The sequence below is a fragment of the Clarias gariepinus genome, chromosome 4 (assembly GCF_024256425.1).
Source record: "Clarias gariepinus isolate MV-2021 ecotype Netherlands chromosome 4, CGAR_prim_01v2, whole genome shotgun sequence".
Lineage (NCBI taxonomy): Eukaryota > Metazoa > Chordata > Actinopteri > Siluriformes > Clariidae > Clarias > Clarias gariepinus.
In genome coordinates, this window is record NC_071103.1 from 23,566,253 (window position 1) to 23,591,752 (window position 25,500).

The 25,500-nt window shown below is 37.7% G+C and overlaps 1 protein-coding gene across 1 annotated transcript in view; it reads left to right on the top strand.

Annotated features, from left to right (window-relative positions):
- The window catches only part of grik3 (glutamate ionotropic receptor kainate type subunit 3), a 142,979-nt gene that overhangs the window by 81,607 nt on the left and 35,872 nt on the right, over window positions 1-25,500 (top strand). The window contains exons 6-10 of the mRNA XM_053494552.1: window positions 4,489-4,659; window positions 5,824-5,967; window positions 8,506-8,613; window positions 19,101-19,214; window positions 23,591-23,794. Of these exons, the coding sequence (XP_053350527.1) occupies window positions 4,489-4,659; window positions 5,824-5,967; window positions 8,506-8,613; window positions 19,101-19,214; window positions 23,591-23,794 (741 nt within the window). The remainder of the gene's footprint in view (window positions 1-4,488; window positions 4,660-5,823; window positions 5,968-8,505; window positions 8,614-19,100; window positions 19,215-23,590; window positions 23,795-25,500) is intronic.

Sequence of the window (25,500 nt, forward strand, 5' to 3'; positions counted from 1 at the left end):
GGACTTTTCGGGGCGGTTAATTGCCCCCTGCGGGGGCAATTAACCACCCACCCCTTAGAAAAGTCATAGCACCCCATTCCCGATTAGGCCGCACGATTTGACACCTCATTCATGGGTCTACGACAAACGGTGCGGGACTAGTTACGCGCCGAACTTTTGTCCGGAAGAATAATAATAATAAAAACTAGAGAGCGAAAATTCCTGAAGAAATTTTAAAGTGTGTCTATGCGCATGCCGGGTCACTTCTAATCAGTGTCGCTATTATTCAGTGCCTGTATAACTCCTGTCAGTGGGGGAGGTGGGTGGAGGAGGGGGGTGGTGGTGGTGTGTGTGGGGAGGGGGGGATGGGTCGTGCATGCGCACGCACACTCCTCTGTGACAGACACAGAGAACCGCAAACTATAATTAAGCTCTCAAACAAACGCTTCCCAACAGAGAACCGTAGGTCCGATCGCAAAAATTCTTTCACCGTGAGTGGCAGGAACTTCCTGACTACGACATATTGAATCCTCATGCCCGAAGAGTGTATTATATTGACGTGGCGACAGTGTAAAGACACCCTCCGATTCACACTCTGTGAATATGGCAGTTGACAGTGGCACGCATGGTGGAAAATCAAAATTTTCATCAAACTTAAGCTGCTCTCGTGAAGCAACCGTGTAAGTTATCAAAACATGGACCCAATCCGTAAAAGTCCAAAGTCTTGTGACCCGTTTAAACTTTGAATGATGTTTCTATGACAAATTATGGCCGAACGGTAAGCTTTCAAAGCGACCCATGTTTTCACCCTTTTTCGGGCCATTTCCCATTGAAATGAATGGAGGAAAAATGGGGTGGTTATTTGGGAATTTCGGGAAAACCGTGCGATGGATCCGTACCAAAAGTCATAGCACACCATTCCCGACCGAGCCGCTCGCAACGATATAACATACGTGGGGGTTTTCTCAAAACTGCGGGGTGTGAAACGGTTCAAAGTTTTAGGCGGAAGAAAAAAGTGGATGGTATATGTAATACTAGAGAGCGAAAATTCCTGAAGAAATTTTAAAGTGTGTCTATGCGCATGCATGGTCACTTCTAATCAGTGCTAGCGACATGCTAATCGGCTAAAGGTCATGATAGCAACATGCTAATCACACTAGCATCATGCTAGGAACATTCTACACATGTTTTTAGCGAAATGCTACTACAGTTAGCATAATGCTAGCGACATGCTAATAGCGTTAGCATCATGCTAGCGACGTGCTGATATAATTATCAGGAGGCTAGCAACATGCTAATTTTGCTAGCATAATGCTAGCAACATGCTAATCGTCTTAGCATCATGCTAACAGCATGCTAGGGGGCGTGGCTTAAAAGCATCATGATCAACCTGAAAGACTGATTGGTTGCCTGACTTAAATGAGCCCTCCCCCCTGTCTCTACTCCAGTGGGATCCATAGTTGATCTCAATGTTAAGTCTGTGAGTGGTTAATTGCCCCCTGCGGGGGCAATTAACCACCCACCCCTAAGAAAAGTCACAGCACCCCATCCCCGAATAAGGCGCACGGTTTGACACCTCACTCATGGGACTCGGGCAAAGTTGGTCTCAGTGTTAAGTCTGTGAGTGGTTAATTGCCCCCTGCGGGGGCAATTAACCACCCACCCCTAAGAAAAGTCACAGCACCCCTTTCCCGAATAAGGCGCACGGTTTGACACCTCATTCATGGGTCTACGACGAACGGTGCGGGACTAGTTAATCGCCAAAATCCCCATTATAAGTCAATGGGGCCTGTTAATTGCCCCCTGCGGGGGCAATTAACCGCCCACCCCTTAGTAAAGTCATAGAAAACTATTCCAGAATATTCTGCACGCTTTAACACCTCACTCATGGGTCTATGATAAACGGTGCGGGACTAGTTCATCGCCAAAATCCCCATTATAAGTCAATGGGGCAACTTTGGGGACCTCTCTTGCCCCGGGGGTAAAACTTATACCCTTGTGCATTGTATCTTCTGACACAGGCTGCAAACATCTTCACATGTGATAAATTTCACATTTCTACAAAATTCCCTCTTTGCGCTACAGGCCGTCAAATTTGGCTCCAATGTTAAGTCAATGGGATTTTTTGGCCGGTTAATTGCCCCCTGCGGGGGCAATTAACCGCCAACCCCTTAGAAAAGTCATAGCACACCATTCCCGATCGGGCCGCACGAAATGATGTAACATACGTGTGGGTTTTCTCAAAACTGCGGGACGAGAAACGGTTTAAAATTTTAGGCGGAAGAAGAACTATAATAACTAGAGAGGTACATTTCCTGAAGAAAATGTGAGTGGTGCTTGCCGTGGCGAAACTCTGGCCGTCCATATCTCCACGACAATGGGATCTTGATAGCAACATGCTAATATAGCTAGCATCAAGCTAGCACCATGCTAATCACACTAGCATGATGCTAGGAACATTCTATACATGTTATTAGCGAAAAGTTAGCATAATGCTAGCGACATGCTAATAGCGTTAGCATCATGCTAGCGATGTGCTGATGAAATTAGCATACCGCTAGCAAGATGCTAATTTTGTTAGCATCATGCCAGCAAAATGCTAATCGCGTTAGCATCATGCTAACAGCATGCTAATGAGGGTGCTAGGGGGCGTGGCTTATGAGCATGATGATATATGCAAAAGAGTGTCTCTACGACAGTCGGTTCCACAGTTAAATCAATGTTAAGTGTGTGTGTGGTTAATTGCCCCCTGCGGGGGCAATTAACCACACACCCCTTAGAAAAGTCACAGCACCCCGTTCCCGAAGATGGGCCGCACGGTTTGACACCTCACTCATGGTACTCGGTCAAAGTTGGTCTCAATGTTAAGTCTGTGGGTGGTTAATTGCCCCCTGCGGGGGCAATTAACCACCCACCCCTTCGAACAGTCAGAGCACCCTACTCCCGAATAAGCCGCATGGTTTGACACCTCATTCATGGGTCTACGACGAACGGTGCAAGACTCAGTCAAAGTTGTTCTCAGTGTTAAGTCTGTGGGCGGTTAATTGCCCCCTGCGGGGGCAATTAACCACCCACCCCTAAGAAAAGTCACAGCACCCTGTTCCCGAAAATGGGCCGCACGGTTTGACACCTCACTCATGGTACTCGGTCAAAGTTGGTCTCAATGTTAAGTCTGTGGGTGGTTAATTGCCCCCTGCGGGGGCAATTAACCACCCACCCCTTCGAACAGTCAGAGCACCCTACTCCCGAATAAGCCGCACAGTTTGACACCTCATTCATGAGTCTACGACGAACGGTGCGGGACTCAGTCAAAGTTGTTGTCAGTGTTAAGTCTGTGGGTGGTTAATTGCCCCCTGCGGGGGCAATTAACCACCCACCCCTTTAAACAGTCAAAGCACCCTACTCCCGAATAAGCCGCCCGGGTTGACACCTCATTCATGGGTCTACGACGAACGGTGCCGCACTGGTAATTTTTTTAAATTCCCATTATAAGTCAATGGGCAAAGTCACCAAATTCCCTATTCAAATTCTATGGGGCAACTTTGGGGACCTCTCTTGCCCCGGGGGTCGAACTTATCCCCCTGTGCCGGGTATCTTCTGACACAGGCTGCAAACCTCTTCAAATGTGGTAAATCTGACGTCTCTACAAAATTCACTCTCTGCGCTACAATCTGTCAAAGTTGGTCTCCATGTTAAGTCAATGGGATTTTTGGGGCGGTTAATTGCCCCCTGCGGGGGCAATTAACCGCCCACCCCTTAGAAAAGTCATAGCACCCCATTCCCGTATAAGCCGCACGATTTGACACCTCACTCAGGGGTCTACGACAAACGGTGCGGGACTAGTTACGCGCCAAACTTTTGTACGGAAGAAGAAGAATAAAAATAAAAATAATAATAATAAGTTTGCAAGAGAATAGTAGTGATGCTTTGCAAGCACCACTAATAAGCCTGCAAGATAACAATAGTGATGCTTTGCAAGCACCACTAATAAGATGGACTGCCTAATTTTCTTATAAGAGTAGTTTCATTTTAAAGGTTTAGTTGCACATCATTGCTTTGGGATGTGAAATTTCAATCCTTTATTTATGATGTGAAAAAGGCTTTGAATCCAAAGACACTGCGATCCATTTTAGTATCAGGTAGTGTGCTTATGGTTGGGTGCACAGCACCAAAACAATGAACACAGTATTATTGAGGAAATAACTGTTTCAATGAGCTATTGGGAGGCTGACTGTTGTCTCTGATATCATACACTGAGGTGAGTGCAACCTATACTCCCTCATTCTCTGTATCCTAGAAGCCCAAAAATACAGCATTATCCTCACTGTCCTTCATTTTCCCTCTGCCTATCTTTTCACCCTCCCTATATCACCTTCTTTTATTACGAGACAAAGAGTCAAGCAGCATTTTCCCCACCAGCAACAATGTTCAATTCAACCCTGGGTAAAGGTTTTCTCTTCCTTTTCTTTTCTTTCTGTCCCCACCCCCTACCCCGCCCCCCTTCCTTAGGACCTTATGGCCATCAATCTAGAGCCGTACCGTTTCTGTGGTGTCAACATTACAGGTTTTCGCATCCTGAATGTGGATAATCCTCAAGTAGCTTCTATTGTGGAGAAATGGTCCACAGAAAAGCAAATCCCTCCAAAACCTGACTCTGGCCTGCTGGAAGGAATTATGACGGTATGCTTGATTTTGTCTTTTTTTATTTGCAACACTACATACCACATGGGAAATATAAAATATGTAAATGTGCACAGTCATGCTTAAGCCATTGGACTATAAACAATGTTTTCATTTATTTTGATCCCTTTGATGTATTATATAGTCAATATATAAATTTTTTTGGAAATTTGGGATGTGCAAGACAAGTTATTGTCTCTAATAAAAAAAATATCAGGAAAATGTTATATATAGTATAATAATTTAAGGCTGCCAGGTTAAATAATTTGTAGATTTCTGGTGATGTATATTCATTAAGGAAAGATTATTAATTGGCTTTGAAACCACTGAGAAAACCATATTTATGGCAAATAATATATGAAATAATAATAATAACAAATAATCAGCACAGCATGCTGGAGATCAGAATGGTATCAGAACACATCATCACAGCCTGCTGCATGTTGGGCGTAGCAGGCAAAAAGTTAAAAGTTGCTGAACCAGCCTCCAGATTACCCAGATCTCATTAGGGATCTGCCGTTTATGTCCCAGTGCCACACACCAAAAGATACTCATGGTTCCTGTGGAACCATGCCCTAAGGCAAAGGTTGCTCCAGCAGCACAAGGTAACCCTACACAATATTGGGTATAATGTTTTGGGTTTTATTGTTATGACTGATCACTGTATGTTTCCTTTTTGGATTTTTTATTACCATATTGCACATATGTCTAAATACACACATGCTGTTTTCTTAAAGGTCTGACAAATGCAAAATGCTTATTATTTTCTGCACTGCATTTTCTATTAATAGCACAAGCACTTAATTACTCTGAAAATGCTATAAGAGTGAAATCCCTTATGATCTTACTATAAATGTTAAGGCAGTGTACCTTTAATATCCTTTTGACAAACAGGACAGTTCCAGTTCATTCAAACACAGCACAGGAAGGTGCACAGGAGGCTGTGACATTCAAAAAAAAAAAAAAAAAAAAAAAAAAAACACCAGCTGATGTGTATTGAACTGCTGAAATATCCGTGCATACCAGAATATCTGCTTTCCATTTTCTCCTGACATGTTATTGATGCACCTTTGCTAATGGTGCAAAAACACAGGTGTAATGTTTGTCCACATATTCTGTTGTTCCTGCTCATGTCAGCTGAAATAGTGTCCTGCTTTATTTCAGACAGATGCTGCTCTGACATATGATGCGGTCCACATTGTGTCCGTCTCCTACCAGCATGCACCACAGATGACAGTCAACTCACTGCAGTGTCACCGCCACAAGCCCTGGAGGTTCGGCGGGCGCTTCATGAGCTTTATTAAGGAGGTAATGACTACAAGCAAAGGGGCACTGCAACCCTCATTCCTGTTCACTAGTATTCCCATTCAGGTCTGCATAAGATACTGTATGTAGATACAATTCTTAAATTGTTCAATGTTTTAGAAATGTTTCAAGTACGTTTTTTAAGGGAGTTTGACATAAAACCAGATTCTGAATTGGTGGCACTATTGGTTTAGGGTACAGATATTTAAGTATTTTTAATTTAAATATTTTTTGTCATCAGTGGCTTTTTGTTTGCACCTGAAAAAGCATGCCAGAATAGAACAAGTTCATTGGATTTTTTTAAATGCCTTTCTCCTTCACCTTGAATGATTGTAACAAAATCAGTGTGTGTCAGGGTTTGTGTCCTACTTTCATGATGAACCCATCATTGTGCATTCTGCTTACAAGGAGAATGGTATAATCAGCTCTTATTTTGACTCACAAGAGACTCAGTGTGATTGTGACTCATAATAAGCAGATTAGAATTGTAGAGCACTGCTCTGTGTGTAAAAGAAACTAAAATGAGATCTAGTCACTTTCAGTGTGGAGAATGGCATATCTACTCGAATCAGTCATAATAAATGTCTCGATAAAGTCTCACCATTTTTAAAACAAGGCCATTCTGGGCCCAGTCACCGGTTTGAATGAGTGTGTGTTTGTTTTAGCAATGGAGGAAGTGGTTAAGAATTGCCATGTACTTTTTTCCTGTTTTGTCCTTAAATACTGAAATCTATAAACTGCAATTAAAAAGGTCATGTACAGTGTTTAGAAAAGTAAAGTATTTAGATCCCCTTAAATTTTACACTCTTTGTTATATTGCAGCCATTTGCTAAAATCATATAGGTTCATTTTTTCCTCATTAATGGACACATACGGTAGCACCCCATATTGACAGAAAAACACAGAATTGTTGCCATTTTTGCAGATTTATTAAAAAAGAAAAACTGAAATAACACATGGGCCTAAGTATTCGGACCCTTTGCTGTGACACTCATATATTTAACTCAGGTGCTGTCTGTTTTTTTCTGATCATCTTTGAGCTGGTTCTGCACCTTCATTTGAGTCCAGCTGGGTTTAATTATACTGATTGGACTTGATTAGAAAAGTTACACACCTGTCTATATAAGATCTTACAGCTCACAATGCATCTTTTTAGACTTGCTTTTGATATGTAGCTAATAATTTGATAGCTGTTTTTATGCATATTGTCCTGTTTCTGATTGTTGTGTTTTATGTTTTTTGTTTTTATACTGGAAAGCGCCCTGGGCACCTTTTGGTTGTTGTAGGGCGCTATATAAATAAATTTTGATTGATTGATTGATTGATGTCAGAGCAAATGAGAATCATGAGGTCAAAGGAACTGCCTGAACATATCAGAGACAAGGCACAGATCTGGCCAAGGTTATAAAAAGAAATTCTGCTGCATTCAGGGTTCCTAAGATCACAGTGTCCTCCATAATTCTTAAATGGAAGATGTTTGGGACGACCAGAGCCATCCGGCCAAACTGAGCTATCGGGGGAGAAGAGCCTTGGTGAGAAAGGTAAAGAAGAACCCAAAGATCACTGTGGCTGAGCTCCAGAGATGCATGTCAGGAAATTGGAAAAAGTTGTAGAAAGTCAATCACCATTGCAGCCCTCCACCAGTCGGGGCGTTATGGCAGAGTGGCCAGATGGAAACCTGAAGAACTCCAAGATGGTGAGAAATATGTTTCTCTGGTCTAATGAGACCAAGATAGAACTTTTTAGCCCTTAATACTAAGCGGTAAGTGTATAGAAAACCAGGCACTGCTCATCACCTGTCCAATACAGTCCCAACAGGGTAGCATGGTGGTGGCAGCATCATGCTGTGGGATGTTTTTTAGCTGCAGAGACAGGATGGCTGGTTTCAATCGAGGAAAATATGAATGCGGCCAAGTACAGGGATATCCTGGACGCAAACCTTCTCCAGAGTGCTCAAGACCTCAGACTGGGCCGAAGGTTTAACTTCCAACAAGACAATGAACCTAAGCACACAGCTAAAATAATGAAATGGCTTCACAACAACTGTGACTGTTTTTGAATGGCCCAGCCAGAGCCCTGACATAAACCCAATTGAGTATATCTGGAAAGACTTAAAATGGCTGTTCACCAACGTTTACCATCCAACCTGCAGAGGATCCCCAAATCCAGGTGTGAAACTTATTTCATCTTTCTCAAAAAGGCTATATTAGATCAAAATATGCTTCTACTAAATACTGAGCAAAGGGTCTGAATACCTAGGCCCATGTGATATTTCAGTTTGTTTTTTTATAAATCTGCAAAAATGTCAACAATTCTATGTTTTTTTGTCAATATGGAATGCTGTGTGTACATTAATGAGGGGAAAAAAGTAACTTAAATGATTTCAGCAAATGGCTGCAATATAACAGAGTTAAAAATTTAAAGGGGTCCGAAAACTTTCCGTACCCACTAAGTACTTGCTTTTCTAACTTACCTCCGAGTGTGAGCCTTCAGTACATAAATGTTTTGAAACATTTTTCCTCTCTTTGTCTTGGTGTGCAGTCTCAGTGGGATGGCCTGACCGGACGATTGTGTTTCAACAAGACAACTGGCCTGAGGACAGATTTTGACTTAGACATTGTCAACCTGAAAGAGGATGGCCTAGAAAAGGTGACGACTATACTTCACTCCCACAAACTCTATTTCACACAGGGCCATAGGTTGTCCTAATACAGGAATTTCACCCATAGTGATTTGGAACTCGGATATAACTGACTTAGGAATGATTCAGGGACAAGCGTGAGAGTTGTTTTTGTTGGAAAACTAAAAGTGTATATCTCGATTATAACGGCATTTATGACATTGTATTTATTTTGGCAAGTTATTTATTAAAACAAGGTTGTTTTAACGAAATGTTTGATTTAAAGAACACTATACAGTGAAGCCTTGAATTGCGAGTAACATGGTTTGTGAGTGTTTCTGGAAGACGAGCAAAAATTTTTAATACATTATGACTTGAAAAACGAACAAGTCTTGGTTTACCAGTACCGAGTATCATGTATCACGCATGCGCTTCTTGTTTTGACGCCAAGCATCACGTGATCACAACTGAGCCAAGGGTTTTTCTCTTTCTTGCTCTGCGGAATTATGGGTAATCGTCTCCCCTGCTGGGTCTTAGTGCGCCTGTGGGTCTCTTACCAGTATAATCAACATCCATGCATGGTACTGTTTGCTATAACACTGTGACCACGTGTGTGTGTAAAACAGTTTATTTTGTGTCTCTATGCGTGTGTTCAGCGTGTACTATTTAGTATAACACGTGTGTGTGGGAGTGTCTAAAGCAAAAGCAAGTCTCAGTAGAGAGGTTAAAAATCCATTTTCTCTCTCTGCTCAGGGCTCAACCTGCTCTTTTTATCTGTATGCCTGCGAGTCAATGGACACCATGCCACATACACACTCACACATACAGACCCCTCCTACTTTCGCCTTTACAGACACACACACTCTTATTCTCTGCTCTACACAGAAACACTGATCTGTCGCGAATCTTTTTAAAAGGAAAGTGCAGGTTAATTTGTTTTATTGTTACTTTACAGCAGTGATTCGGTTAGTGTGTTGCTTAATCGAGTGTCATTAGAGAGATTTCTTGTTTATTTTTCAAAAAAAAAAAAGTGATTCCGTTGTGTGCGCGCGTAGGTGAAAAGAGTGGAGGATGGGTAACTGTGTAAGATGAGAGGGGAGGGGCTCCTTAGTTTAGTTCACATACAGTACACACACACACACACACACAGCGCCTGCGCGCACAAACAGAATCACTTATCTGTTGGGATTTTTTTAAAGCTAAAGTACAGGTTAATTTGTTATAGTTTTACTTTATATTTTGTATGAATTATTTTTATGTATTTATTTTTTTGGGCTGTAGAATGAATAGTTTGAGTTTCCATAATTTCTTATAGGAAAATTTGATTTGGTTTATGGGTGTTTTGAAATATGACCCCGCTTCTGTAATAAATTATGCTCGTAATCCAAGGATCCAACCTTTTTTTTTTAGAAGGTTTTAATTACCATGTATGAGCAACTAATGACACATAGCCACCTGGTTTTGGGAGAATGTTTAAACCAAATTACTGTACATTGTTACTGTAATGCTTTAAACTTTATTGGACAACTGAGGGGGATACCAGGAAATGATTTACATGTACCAAAATTAAAACTAAAACTGTTAGAGGAAGAAGTTGATGATCCTCTAAACTTGTTGTAGGCAATAATTTGGATTGCTAATGTTTATGATCTTAAACAATAATTTTTTTCTTGATGCTCACTTTAACTTACTATAAATTTATAATTAACGCATACATTTGCTATATTTTTTATTAAATCTCATTTAACATATTATTGATTTTAAGATGCATAATTAAATTCCACAAACATAACTCCAGGCTAATTTATTTATCTATTTCAACAAAACTGTAAGAGCTGGAGTTGTAGATTTTTGCAAAATCCTATAACCCTTTTTTTTTTTTAGATAGTTTGTTATTTATACTTTTCAACACCCTTTTGACTCAACAAGAAGACATGCCCAAAATATGGTCATGTTCAAAATTTAATACCCCTTTTTTAATTATGTGTTTTGTATAAAAAGATAATAAAATCATCTGATCATAGTAAGTCTTAGTTAGAAAACATTTAACTTTTTTTTACTGCACCATTATGTATTTAACAAAAATGAAGCCAGAAAGAAAAATAACTTGTGAAATACTGTATGACGTGCACACAAGATTCACTAGCTTGTAGATACTGTAACCCGTTAGCAGCAATAACTTAAATAATCATTTCTTGTATGACTTTATGTTACGCCCCGGTCTAGGTCAGGCCGTAACAGGAGTGAAAAGAAAAAAAAAAGGGGGGTGAAACCAAAAGTGCGTTTGCTTAGTGTTTATTTTACAAAAAGGTGAATAAGCAAATTCCCAAAAGGTGGCCTTAAGCTTCAGAAGCCGACAAGGCCAAAACAATAAACAAAATTCCCTCTACCTAGTATCAAAAGTGATTACTTACCTGCACCAAAAACAAAGAAACAGAAATACAAGCTTTTTCCCTTACTCCCTAACTAACCACAAACCAAGAAAAAACAAGGGGCAAACAAAATGGCGTCGACTCCTTACTAAGCCAGTCGATAAAGAATTAAATACAAATATATACAAAAGTATTTACAAATCAAACCAACAAAACAAAGAGGGCGTAAACACAAACACAAAGGCGTAGTCAAAACAAGCAAAAGGGTCATTCACGGAATAGGCGAACAAAACCAAGCAACCATCAAAAGGGGAAAGTCTAAGAGTAGTCAGAACATAGCAAAGGGGTCATACACAGAATAACATTCAGGATAAAGTATTGGATAATCAGTAAGCAAAAACAAGGTCTGTAGCATGGTGGGCTGAAGGCCTTAAGTAGGCCTCTGGGTTGACTGTAGGACCAATCATCTGGGAGGAGGCGGGACCAACAAAGGACAGGCCAATAGATTTCTGGCAATGGCAGAAGTGGGCGGCATCTGCAAAAACAAGTAAGAGACCCCAATCCCACCACCAGCAGAGACAGAGACAAAGCAAGCATAACCAAACACACAAAAATAAATCCAATATCGTAACACCACTTTCCTTAAGAGTGAACATCCTGTTCACAAATATAACCATGGCATCGAGATTTTATGCTACGCAGAGGTATGGCTTCAGGATATCTAGTAGCCGCACACATCAGGGTTAGCAGATACACGTTACCAGACTTAGTTCGAGGAAGGGGACCAACACAATCTAACAAAAGTCTCTCAAAAGGCTCTCCCAGAACAGGAATTGGTTGAAGTGGAGCAGGGGGAATAACCTGGTTAGGTTTCCCTGCCATTTGACAAACATGACAGGATCGACAGTACTTAGCAACATCAGACTTAATGGCAGGCCAAAAGAAATGTTTTAAAACACGAAGGTAGGTCTTCCTTACACCAAGCTGACCAGCAAGATCATAGTCATGGGCAATAAGCAAAACTTGTGTTCTATATGGTTTTGGAACCACAACCTGCAACCTCAGTCTCTCTTTATTTTTTTAAGAATTTTGGCCCCTCCTTTTTCACAACATTGGTTCAGGTCAGTATTTTGGGAATTCACATATTCACCACTTGTCTGAGGTCCTGCAAAAGCAATTAATTTGAGTTGAAGTCTGGACTTTAACTAATCCATTCCAAAACCTTGATTCTTTTATTTTTCAGCCATTCTGGTGTAGATTTACTTGTTTCCTTTAGATCCTAGTTCTGCTGCCGGACCCAATTTTGACCAATCTTTAGCTGTCAGACAAATAACCTCACATTTGCCTCTTAAATACTCCGGTATACAGAGGAGTTCACAATTGACTTATTAACATCATCCCATCACCGTCATTGTTAACAATGGGTATGAGGTGTTTTTGCTGAAATGCTGTTTGGTTTTCCCCAAATATGGCACCAGAAATTAAGGCCAAACCACTGTGGCTAGGTCTCATCTTCCACAGGGCATTGTTCCAGAAGGCTTATGCTTTGTTCAGCTCGGTATTGTGAACCTCAGTCATGCTTTTGTTATTTTTTTTTAGACAGAAGAGGCTTTCTCCTGGCAACCCTTCCAAACAAACCATACTTATTTAGTCTTCTTCTGATTGTGCTGTCATGGACTTTAACATGCTCAATGAGACCTGTAGGGTTTAAAATGTAATTCCTGTATTTCTCTGAGAATTGACCTTGGGGTGAATGTGCTAGGACGTCCACTCTTGAAAAGATTGGCAACAGTCTTGACCGATTTGGACTTGAATATTTTTTTCTCAGTGTCAAATGGTTAACACTAAATTCTTTCGAAATGGTTTATAACCCTATCCAGACTTTTGTTCAGTGACATTGCTTATGTCTTTCCCTTTTGACATTGTTTTAAGACGTACCTAAATGCTTCATGTTTAAGGAAAGCTGTGTTAAAAAAAAAAATCATTTATTATACTGGTTTAGGAAATGCAATACAGTAGTTATCTGACAACATTGTTGGCAATTTGTATTGTAGCATTGTATAGAATTAACTACTAGACATGTGGTACACTTGTACAACGTTATTGCTACTGTATGTTATGCTGGGTTTGATATTTTCTTTTTTTTTTTTTCATACTGTTTCACACAATCCTCTCTACCACCTAAACACACACACCCCTGAACAGTTAGCTATTAATTAGAAAAATTGAAATGTCAGCATTAGTTAATGTTAGCTACAAATCATTTTATAAAGCACAGCATATAACTAATTTGCAATGAGCTAATGCTTTTGATATCAAATACCAATAAATCCAGAAGCAATCACAAATTTTTAAACTGTCTACTGTGGTAATCATGTTATTTTGACAAATCAAACTTTTGCAAATTAATACCCTTATCTTTCATTTCCATGTGCTAGTTTCTCTTTTAAATAAGTTACAAAGTCCACCACAACATACCGCACATTAAAGTAATTAGTAGAGCAGAAGCTATCAATTGTTAGGTTACTCTTTTTTGTGTGTCAAAGCATCAGGTAATCTGGCAGATAATCATTGGGTAATATTTCTTCTATTTTTGGCTTTGAAATACACCTCATAATCATAACTATTAATAAGAACATGATTATCAACGAAAATATATAGAAGTCTAACGTAGGTTAACGGTACTGCCAACCACTTTTATGATTGACATCATGGTTGTCACATACAGTATACCTGCAAAAGATAAATATCTATATAACTAATGATTTTTGATGTTAACTGTCAAATGACCAACATTTTCCAGTGAATTGATTATTTTAACCAATAATTTGATTCAAATGTGTTCAAATCAATATATTAAATGTAAACAATGTCCAGTGTTTTATGCCAAATTTTTTTCTTGTTAAATAACAATCTGCATTTCTGTATAATTGTATACTAAACTTTTATTACTACCTTGTCTAATTTGCTATACATGTCAGAACAAATAAAAAGCAATCTATGTCTTAACAAAATACTTTACCCTTTAGCAATCAGGCAAATTGGCTGTTCAAACAACTATACAAGTTAGTGAATCATAAAATAAATTGGATTATGGTATCCAGCACTGTTAATTACGGTCTTTGTTAGCAGAGGTCCTAAATGCTGTTGTCAGCGATGAGGTGTGTAAATATAGTATAGGTATTACGCTTTTAAAAAGCATAAATACATTTACTTAGTTAGGCACTTGGGCTTTGTTTTTATTTAAGTTCTAGAAATGTGTGAGCAGTTCTTGAACAAAGATAGCGTGAGTGTAATTGATTTTGAAACCTTTAATTTAAAACACCAGTACTACAGTTTATAAAGTACCATATTTCAATAACTAGTAACTGAGCGCAATTAGTGAAAGCCTATTTAAAGCCCTGCATATATTAATAATGAAAAAAATAAAAATAAATAAAATAAGCAGTAGTAAGACAATTCTTGAATACAGTATGAACTACATACAAGATATATAATCTACTAAATGTACATATTAGTGCCTCTAAAACAAATGTTAGTTAATCTTTGCAGCGGTTGACCTCAGTATCGAGTCTTAAGTGCCTCCAATAGTAAAAAGCCATATAGATATTGTTGTTGGTCTTTCGGCTACTCCCAGCAAGGGGTCGCCACAGCAGATCAGCCGGTCTGCACACAAGCTTGGCACAGGACTTTTTTTTTTTTTTTTTTTTTTTACACGTCGGATGCTCTTCCTGATGCAACTCTCCTATTTTATTTTGGCTTGGGACCGGCACTGCAGTGGCTGGGGTTTGGGCACTGGCTGAGAATCGAACGCGGGCCTTCCACATGATAGACGAGAAACCTACCACTGAGCCTCCTGTGCCCATAAAAAAGCCATATAGATTAGACTACTTTCTTTTTACTGCAGTCTTGAATTTAAGTGGAATTGAAGTATTTTATTCAGTTGTTTCTATTTTAAATATGCTGTTTGCTTCTTACAAAACAGTTATGTTTTTAAAGAATGTATTTTTTTTATAATGGCAATCAGGATTCAAAGACAGTTAAATTTGCTTTCATATTAACTGTATCTGTGGACACATTTCATCTATAGGATTCCATCATTTCCATTGCAAATCATAGCACCAGTGCACTCCCTTTTGCTGGAGGAAGGGACTCGCAACGTAGTCCCCTTCAATTGGATATTAAACCACATTTTATCTCATACTGGAATTAGAAGTTTCCTAGGTGTAGTGTTTCCTCTATATGAGCATTTTGGGAAAGCGCTACGGGACTTTACTGCTTTTTGTAGTCCAGTTAATAATCACGTATAATGAGTCGATGTTTAATTACTACCACTTTGCACTCATAAAATGCTTGAATGTACATGCTCAGTGCTTGTGCAAATTTATTCCATTTTGCATGTGCTGTAACTAACATGCACGTCAAATCAAAACATCTCAGACTGACAATGCTATTTGGCCTTTATGGCATCATTTGTGTTATCGCTTGTGTGACTTTGAATGAATACAGCTCAACTCTGCTTCCCGAATATAAACAGTGTCAGGGACAGTGTGTGCTCTGTTGATCCAGGAAGGTGAAGAGTAGCGCTGCAGCTACAAGTGTGTAGGCAGGGATAAATGTTGACAGCCACAGGCCCATCCACACTAATGATTTGTTCAAGGGTGGCTCCACAATATGTACAGCTTCCCTTGCTCAAGGGGAGTGCTCTCAAAATGTTCAGATATTTGTGCTGAAAGCAGTAGGATTGCTCATGGCATAAATTTGTATGCAGAGTAAACCATCCTTGTTAGTCCTGTTACTGAATTTGTCTGTGTTTTAATTAGCTGTAAACATTCCCTAGAACAACTTTAGACAAACAGTGTTTTACTCTGAAACACATCCAGTGATTTCTGCTTTGTGGGTACTGAAATGCTTTAAATTAGGTAAAACAGAAATAGCCAGAGAAAAATAGTCTGTTTCTACTTCATGCATGTGAATGCTTGTGTCTGTGCATTATTTATCTGTGTAGTTTTATTTATACTTCTCTGTTAATCACCTCTCTAACTATAAATTGCATTAAAATGGATGTAAAATAATAGCAAATGACAGAGACAAATCATACACTGACTAAACACATCACTTCACCCACTAAAGAACATCTACGTTTAAAATAAGTAAATTAGTGCAGACAAAAGATAAAGCTCCATAAAAAGAAGAACTGTTTTGTTGCATTAAATTGTGCCAATTAAGGAGAAAAAAAAAAAAGTTATAAAACCATTGAAATAGCAAACCTTAACAAAAAACTAAAATCATTATAATAGAAAATCATGGTTTATTGGTTAAGCCATTGTTTTTTTTGGTTAAAAGTTTAAATCTGAATAGCATGAAGTGTCTTTCGGGTGTTTTAAAAACAGAATATTTACAATTAGGCATTTGGCAGACGCTCTTATCCAGAGCGACTTACATTTTTATCTCATTACACATCTGAGCAGTTGAGGATTAAGGGCCTTGCTCAAGGCCCCAACAGTGGCAACTTAATGGTTGTGGGGTTTAAACCTGGGACCTTCTGAACTGTAGTCCAATGCCTTAACCACTGAGCTAGAATATGATTTACAGGATAGACAAAGTATTACGTTTTCAGCCAAATGCCTTCTGTCATGTATATCAAAGTTACAAATGAAACAACATGTTTCAGGGACAACAAAGAATGAAGGAATTTGCATAAATTTTTGTCTGGACAAAGGGTATTGGAAATATTGCCATTTAATAAAAGAGGACACACAATAAGGGGGTTGATTTATGGACATAGAACAGGGAGAGATGTGAGAGAGAGAGAGAGAGAGAGACTTTACACAGTTTTTTAAAAGTTTACACATTTCACTCAACATTACACACTCGCAACCTCCAGCTCTTACAGTATTTTTACACACCTGAAAGTCACATGATTACTAATGAACCTCAGCTGTTTGCATTTATCCTACTTCTTTTTAAACAACATAGTCTCTTAACAATGAAAATTTAAGCTGCTTATCTGTTTTTCTTGAGTTACATTTTAGTTCATAGCCTGGTTCATGTTATGGCTTCACATTTATTTTTACCATTTGTCAGAAGTTACTATCCAGAGCACATTGCAGTGCAATCCTCATGATACGACAAGTTGGTCAGGATCTAAGAATACTATAAAGCACTTAATAAATAAATCCTGTCTGAAAGTTTGTATACAATGATGTGGTACAACAATCTAAACAGTACTTTTTTTAAATGCCATTTTCCTGACCTACCAGGCTTGCCTCGTGTTTGAGTATTCCTTCGCTATTTAATTTGTCTGCCTCATTGAATGAAACTAGAAATGTCTGCATTCCCCCGTCTGCTTCATGATAAGGCCAAAAACTCATACAGTTGTTTGAAATAGTAGACTACTCAGTACTTTCTAAAGCAGCAGCTGGTGGTGTAATTTTGTCACTTACTATTTAGCACACTGGTATGCAAATTTAGATGTGTGCTATTGATAACAGCATGAGGAAATGAGCCATTTCTGGGATAAAGTAGCAAATAAATCCCATCAATTATACTTCAACTTTCTGGTTGAATTAAAACTGCTCTCCCAACTCTTTACATGCACAGTACATCTCATTTCTCTCAAGGCAGATCAGTTTGACTGGAAGCAGCTAAATAAGCTCCTGGTTTATAAAATTAAATTAGCAAATTTGTGTTATTTTTGAAACAGCAAGTTAAAACATACAGCATTCACAGAAGTTTGTATCCACCAATTGGATTACTATGTAAAAAACTTCTTGGTTAAGAAAGGTTCTAGCAAGCTAATAAACATTAACATTTCATATTAGCATGATGCAGAGGGATGAACAAATAAAGACATTATACTTACTGAAAGTATTCAATGTAAAAGTCATACTAAATTAAAATTTGAGATCTAGCCAAAAATATACTTAAGTGAAAGTAAAATAATGTGCTACCTTTAACTTAAACACTGGCTACCTACACAATTCATATTTTTCAGTTCCGATTTTTTGGTCAGATCAGAATTGCATGTCACAATGGTTCACATTAATAATTACAAGTAAGCAACATACATATTAAAGATCTCTAACATACATCTCCAAAATGTCAATTATAACACAGGAACTAGAAACTTGCTCTGATGAGTAGCATTTATTGTGTGTATTATTAAAAGTTAAAAACACAATGACATTCTCAGTGTTGAAAAAGGCTAGGTTAGCTGTTAGCCTCTAATTACTAACCTACTGTACCGATTGTAAGGCGAGTTGTTGGTTTTAAAAAAGATATAGAATTTTATTTATGATTTTTTTTTTTTCTTTTTTGTGGCATTATACTGTTTATACTGGCAGGGCATGGGTAGGTCAGTGGTTAAGACATTAGACTATGGTCTGGGAGATCCTAGGTTTAAACCCCAACGATTGATCAAGGCCATTAACCCTTAATGAATGAGATAAGAAAACCCTTAAATAATAAGAATAAGGCACCCAACAACACCTTCTTAAAACTGTATAGGCATGATGTTTTAGGTGGACCTTTTGTGAACTGCCGTTCACTTGAGATCTTCATAGACACCAACAAATGCTTAAAACAGTGCATGAAAATAATAACATATGACATTATTATTACAGTATGACTGATGGCTGATTAGAGTTTGTGAATTTGTCATTTGTCAACACCAGTCTGTTTACAAACATGAGTAAGCATTTTCATGTAGATTACTATTTAATATACAGCTGTCCTCATTGTAAATTGACTTAGGACAGGAAGAGAACAGTTCATAAAAACACATTTGCATTCATCAAAGGAGTAGTACAGACAAATTGCAGAACAAACAGTGTTATCAATGTGTAATGGATACATTGCAGTAATTTCTGCCTCTTCACTATTTTCTCTTTTGAAATTGAATTGAAAAGCAATTTCCTTTGCTTAGATTGCTCCTTCTCTGGTCATAATGAGTTTGCAGGGCCTTCCTTATAGTGCCTCCTCCTGACCTCATAGCATACTGTATAGGTGACATAAGCAATCAGCTAATGCCATTGGATGAGCTCAGCAGGCCTCACTAATGCAGCACTGTGGGTTATTGGGAACATACGAATTGCACTAACAAGTGCAGTGCACTCAGGCTACACAATTTTCATCTTCTGCAGGTGGGAAAGTGGAGTGCTTCAGGAGGCCTGAACATAACAGAGCTTCCTAAGAGGAATGGCATGAACATCACTGACTCACTCTCCAACCGATCCTTGGTCATCACAACAATACTGGTAAGGTCACACAAGCACTAAAATTCCCAGCTATTTTTATTCTTGTATTTTTTTTTTCTTTCTGTTGACAGTTAAAATAATCTTTCAATAGGGTACCCAGCAGCAGGTGGTATACCATGATGTACTCAATCTTTAATCTGGGCATTTCTGGTGCTGGCTAAAAAAAAAAAAATTGAGATTTTTTTTTAATTATTATTTATTACAATTTTATTTGTATATTATGGTTAACAATGGATATTATCTTACAGTAGCTTATCAGAAATCCAGATTTGGATTTAGATCCCTAATGAGCAAGGCAGGAGCAACAGTGCTAAGAATAATACTAGTAAACAGCCCTAAATCAGAAGGAGAAGGAAACCCATCATTAAATAAAGGAGACTGACATAATAAATAATTGCCCTACATCTAAATACTATAAACTCCAAAGAGGTACTGTAGTCTTTAAGTTTGCACAGTAACATTGTTAGATTCTGATGGGATTATCTGCTAAAGATAAGGTGAGACTCAGGCATAAATTAATTTAAGGAAGTTCATATGAGTCACAAATGGAAACGCTTCAAGAAGGAGTAGATCATCAGGTGTAATTACGTTGTGTAAATGTGTCAGGATGCAGCATCTACATTATATAAGGCAGAGTGTATGAGGGGGAGAACATATTATTTATTATCTGGAGTTTATCAATAGCTGTTATAAAATGTAAATAAATATGTGCCAATATTAAATTAAGATACCTGAGTGGGGATAATCCAAAGGGTCCTGCGTGTTATGCATTTACGATAATAAAATATGAGCTCTTATTTATACTTTAGTGCACAATATCTAAATCACATAAAAGAATGTCTCCTTTTTTTTCAAGATAAAAAAAAATAGACTATTGTCTAAATATTTAAATAGACTATTGTCTCTATTAACATTGTTGTTTTTCACAAAAAAAGCTGTGGGGCATAAGCACGTGTTCAACCATCAAGCAGTTATATTACATGCTTTCAGCCAAGTTTTGTCAGTTATGGTTCATGGTAGGCAAGTTCTGAAGAAAGCTAACACAAAAATCCACATCATGGCTGAAACCTAGCCAGCATAAGACAGGGGGAGGCGAAACATGACTGATTATGTGGCAGGTCATAACGCTTTCATATCATACCCTCTCACCAGCAAACAAACATGACAGCTGGCATTTTTTGAGACCTAGCACTTTGAAAAGAGATTAAGATATTTGATGTAGTTTTTGTGCACACATTGTCTTCACTCTGTTGGCTATAACTGTTTCTATTCTCCATACCCCTCCTCCTTGAATAAACCCATGCAGAGAGAGAGAGAGAGAGAGAGAGAGAGGCAGTTTTTACAGCTTTGATATGAGTCCAAACCTTGGGGAATTTCACATATTAGGATGCAGAGAACAGATGGTAATAATTTTTTTTCTATGCAACACACAAACTTTTTGATCAAGATAATTGGACAACTTATACAAAGTTTTCCTTGGAGTTGGCTGACTTTAGTTTTAATATAAATTACATTATAGTTAAAAACTCGTTGGCTATTATTTATTTAACAGTGTTTTAGTTTCAATCATCCATAGTCTTAGATTAGAATTTGGTCATAGACAACCAACAACCTTGCAAACACAATGACAAATATTTCACATGGAATCCACTACCAAAGAAAATATAATTTCCTCCCTAATAATCCATGGATAAGGTAATTATCAATTTTAATTATTATATATACATTATTAACAAAAATAAAATTAGATAGATTAATCAAAATGATAAGATGAAAAATTTGTTTTTAAACCATGTTGGGTGGTTACACATTTAACAGAATTTCTGCATTATGTTGAGAGAGAGCTTGTTTTAATCGTGTTGTTACACAATATTTTCCTTTATTAAACTTTTAAGTTGTAGTTTATCAAAAACAGACATAAAAAAACTAAAACAAATGTTTTTTACAGAGCTCATTTGTATATTATGAACCTTGCTGTAATGTACAAGCCATTTAAGAGTTTTCAACAGTCTGTCCTGCTCTAGTGAATGTTAAGTGAAGTGCAATGAAGGATTTTAATCATTTACATTAAATTATAAAATTTGACAAAGCATTTACAGGCACCCAGGGATTTTGCTTCAATCCTTAGCTATTGTGTTTGCAGGAAAAAATATTTTTAAAACATATTTTACAGCATTTCGCTATAGGTACTAAGAGTAACAACTGGTGGTATGTGACAATAAGTTTATATGGGTAGTCATGCATTTAAGAATGTATATCTGTTTAAACTGTTTAGCTGTAGCTAAAAAGAGGCATATTGCCCTTTATTTATTTATGTATTTATTTTGCATGAGGAAATAACATATAAAAATGGCATATTTGGGCTGTTGGCATTATTGTGATAATATTTCTATAGTATTTTAAAATCCATAACATGTTAAATCCATTAATGCAAATAAATTCAAATTACGCAAATGTCCTTAATGTGATGCAAGGTGCACCTGATTGTACTGTACAGATTCTAAATGTGGCCAACATAAATGCACAGAAAAAAAGAGGGTCCTGAGGACAGTTCTAGAATCAGGGACTATAACATTGTAACAGTTGTGTGATTCGTAACTGTTCTCAGAACTGTTCCCCTCAACACACCTCTGGCTATGGTTCTTAATTTAGTTAAGTCAAACGTGCCTTGAACATTATGAGTTACATGATGGAGGTACAGATCCATAAGAGACCCATACTGTACTTGCTAATATGAAGAGCTACAATCAGTAGTATGTTCTTGGGTAGAACAGCACACAATTTATTGATAAAGTTTACCATTTGCTTGCCTTACCAATAAAAATGGAAGTGTACATTCCCATGTTAATTTCACAAAAACATGCAGATTAACACATTTATCCTCATCATAAAGGATTATAAATTCATCCAAAGCAACATCACACAAGCATTTCTTAGTCTTTCCTTTAGGTAGGAACATCTGGATTTGTTTGTTTGTTTGCCTTGCATTCCTGATTAAAATGCTGTGAGAGCCATTATGAGTTACTCATTTAGCTCACTAATACTGTAGTTTCTGAATAGCCAGACTATGCACAAATAAATTAAATTACAAAAAGGAAAATGATGAAGAGATGCAACCCAGTCTTAAGTGAAAAAAAAAACACTCCTTGTGTTTTATAATGCTTGTATTGTGTCATTTCTCCACATAGTCATTTAACTGAAATCCCCTACTAAGATCATCAGTAATGTTGTTAATGATATTATGAGCATGTTCATTTTCATTGCAGCATTCTGTTCCTAATCAAGGATTTATATGAACCAAATAATGAGCTTCTGGCAAAGTATTACATGGCTATAAAGATTCAGGGCTCAGCCAATAAACTACGTGAGTCTGCTATGAAACAATTTGTGGATACGTACGAGGGGAGGCAGAACTGTGGGGTTGTAACAGTTTACAGCAGATTTTGTTTTATTTTTTAAACGTTAAAACTAGCTTGAATTGAGGGGAAAATTACATAAAAACAATTTGCAAATTTCTCTTAAACATTTATGCTGAAGTTAAAAAAAATCTGACTTGTATTAATGCATTAGTTTAGCATTAACAAACTATAAATATACCATATCATACCATACCACTTTATTTCTAAAGCACTTTAAAACAACAACAAAGTTGACCAAAGTGCTGTACAAAAGACAACAATCAGGACATATACAGTAGGGTATTTTATAATAAAAAGTTAAATATATACAATAATATACATTAAATATACATGTAAAATACATTAATATATGTACATATACATTCAATGACTTTTTTATAATAATAACAAAATACCTGTCCAGACTCTTGCCTAAAAACAGGTTTACATAAAGTAAACATAAAAAAATCATAAATGTTTAATTTTGTTTTCACATGTACAGTATAAACTTGCTTTATGTCTAAACCTTTGCCAGTTAACAACCACAAACATGTTAATTAAAATGTTACTCATTGAGAATATCATATTAATTACTGATTGCAATATTAGAAATATTAGTTTTCCTTTTTACATACCGTTACATGTCACCAAGAGTTTCTAGATTTATTTATTTATTTTTCACTCTCAATATGTTTACTAGAGGTGTTTAAAATGTCAGATTGCACATTTTCTAGTGGATTTTAATTATAAAGTAAATTCAAGTCCTTCAAATATTTTTTAAATGATGCTTTATTGACCTAAAACTACAAAAATCAAAATCAGTGTGACAGATTTGCAAAACATGGAACTGAAATATAGTATCACCCTCTAAGAGCTTTCAGTGTGATCACTTTTTCTCAATAAGGAGTGTGTACTTGCCAGGGAAAGGAAAAGCTGACCTCACCACTGCTTTTCATTTGATGTTCTGTATCTGCACAGGAGGAGCCATATGTCATGCTTAAGAAGTCTGACAAGGCACTTGTTGGAAATGACCGCTTCGAGGGCTTCTGCATTGACCTGCTGAAGGAACTGGCTGGTATTCTGGGGTTTGCTTATGAGATCCGTTTAGTGCCTGATGGGAAATATGGCTTCCAGGATGACAAGGGCCAGTGGAATGGCATCATAAGAGAACTTATGGAGCATGTAGGTATAAGTTTACTTTCACTCCATTGACATAATAATGCAATGAAACAAATATATTTACAAAATAAAATATTTAATAAATATGGAGACTACAGATATTACCCAAATATGACAAATTTCACTATGTGGGTCTAATAAGTATAAATAGCTGTAAAACAAAAAAAATAATTATAGACTTGGGTTAACCTAAGAGAAGCAGTGGCTATTCATTAGGTACACAAGATCAACTGCACAAATGTCTAACCAGCAGGCCTGGACTGACCATTTTTGGGCTGGGGCTGTCAGTCATAATTTAATATTTTTTTAAACGTTTATTAGGCCAATTTATTTATTACCGCAACGGTAGAGTATCCATTGGTTGACTGTCTTAAAGGACATCGAGCGAGTCCAATGAAATCTCAGGCCACACCCTGCCTCCCTCCTGGCCAGCCCTCATCTCCCCTTGACAAAATCTGCTATTTTTTAAAGGTCGGCCGGAGTTTGAGATGAGTCCGTCTATACCAATGGATAAACCAGAAAAAGAAAGATAAGAGCAAAGGGGGTGCAGAGAAGCTGTGGGAGAAAAGACGCAAAAGCCTACAGGTGGAAGCAGCAAAATGTGCGAAAATCATTTTATGTGCAGAAATAATTTTTAACCAAGGTTATTCGCTTCTATGCAGGTTACTGTGGTTTAATGTTTGAAACAAAACAGTGAGCGCATATATCCTTTGTGTCATATGCCTCAGCATATTGTTTCAATAATCACGGTGGGCCGCTATGGCCAAAAATGCCAGGGCCGTCTTTTGGTCCCAGTCCAGCCCTGCTAATCAGCCCTGCTAATCAATTACGTGGCAGCAACTAGGTACTGAATTTCAAACTGATCATTTAAACGGGGGAGAAATATGATTTAAATGACTTTGAATGTGGCATGGTTGTTGATGCAGACAGGCTTGTTTGAGTATTCCAAAATGTGCAGTGAGCAGTAGTTCTCTAGGCAAAAATGCATTTGTTGATGCCAGAGGTCAGAGAAAAATTATATTTAAATGGTAGGGTCAGAATTTGGGGTAAACAATATGAAAGCATGCATCCATACTACCTTGTATCAACAGTGAGGGTGGTAGTGGATATTTTCTTGAAACACTTTGGGCCCCTTAGTACCTGCGTATTACTGCTGACTATGTCCATCCCTTTATGACCACAGTGTACCCATCTTCTGATAGTTTTAGTTTTGTGACATGGATGTAGCTGCCAGACATTCAAGCCACTGTCAACTAGAACCACACCCTGACACTCACCTTATTTATTTTATTTGTTTATTAGACATAGCTAGCAGTACTGTGTTGCATTTACAAAGTGTCTCTCCTTCTACTCACCTTCCTAGATTTACAGGGAAGAGTTATAACAGCTTAAGTAGCAGTTAGTGGACGAAGTCATAAGGTGGGAGTCAATGGCAGGGTGTTGGAAGGGCTGAAAGAGGTGAGCTGCTGCAGCATTTAATCATCCCATGCGCTTTGGCCAGATCCGGTCTGATAACAGTCACCTTGAGGGAACAAAGACATTATTGCTGGTGCAGTTAAAGGTGTATATATGAATGTGTGTGTGTCCACTATAGGCCATTATTTTACTTCTAAATATAATTATAGAAAAAGAAAATTGCCAGCTGGTCAGAAAGTAAGATTTTGAATGAACAGGTGCTGATGATGTTAACTTTATTGTAATATGGTTTT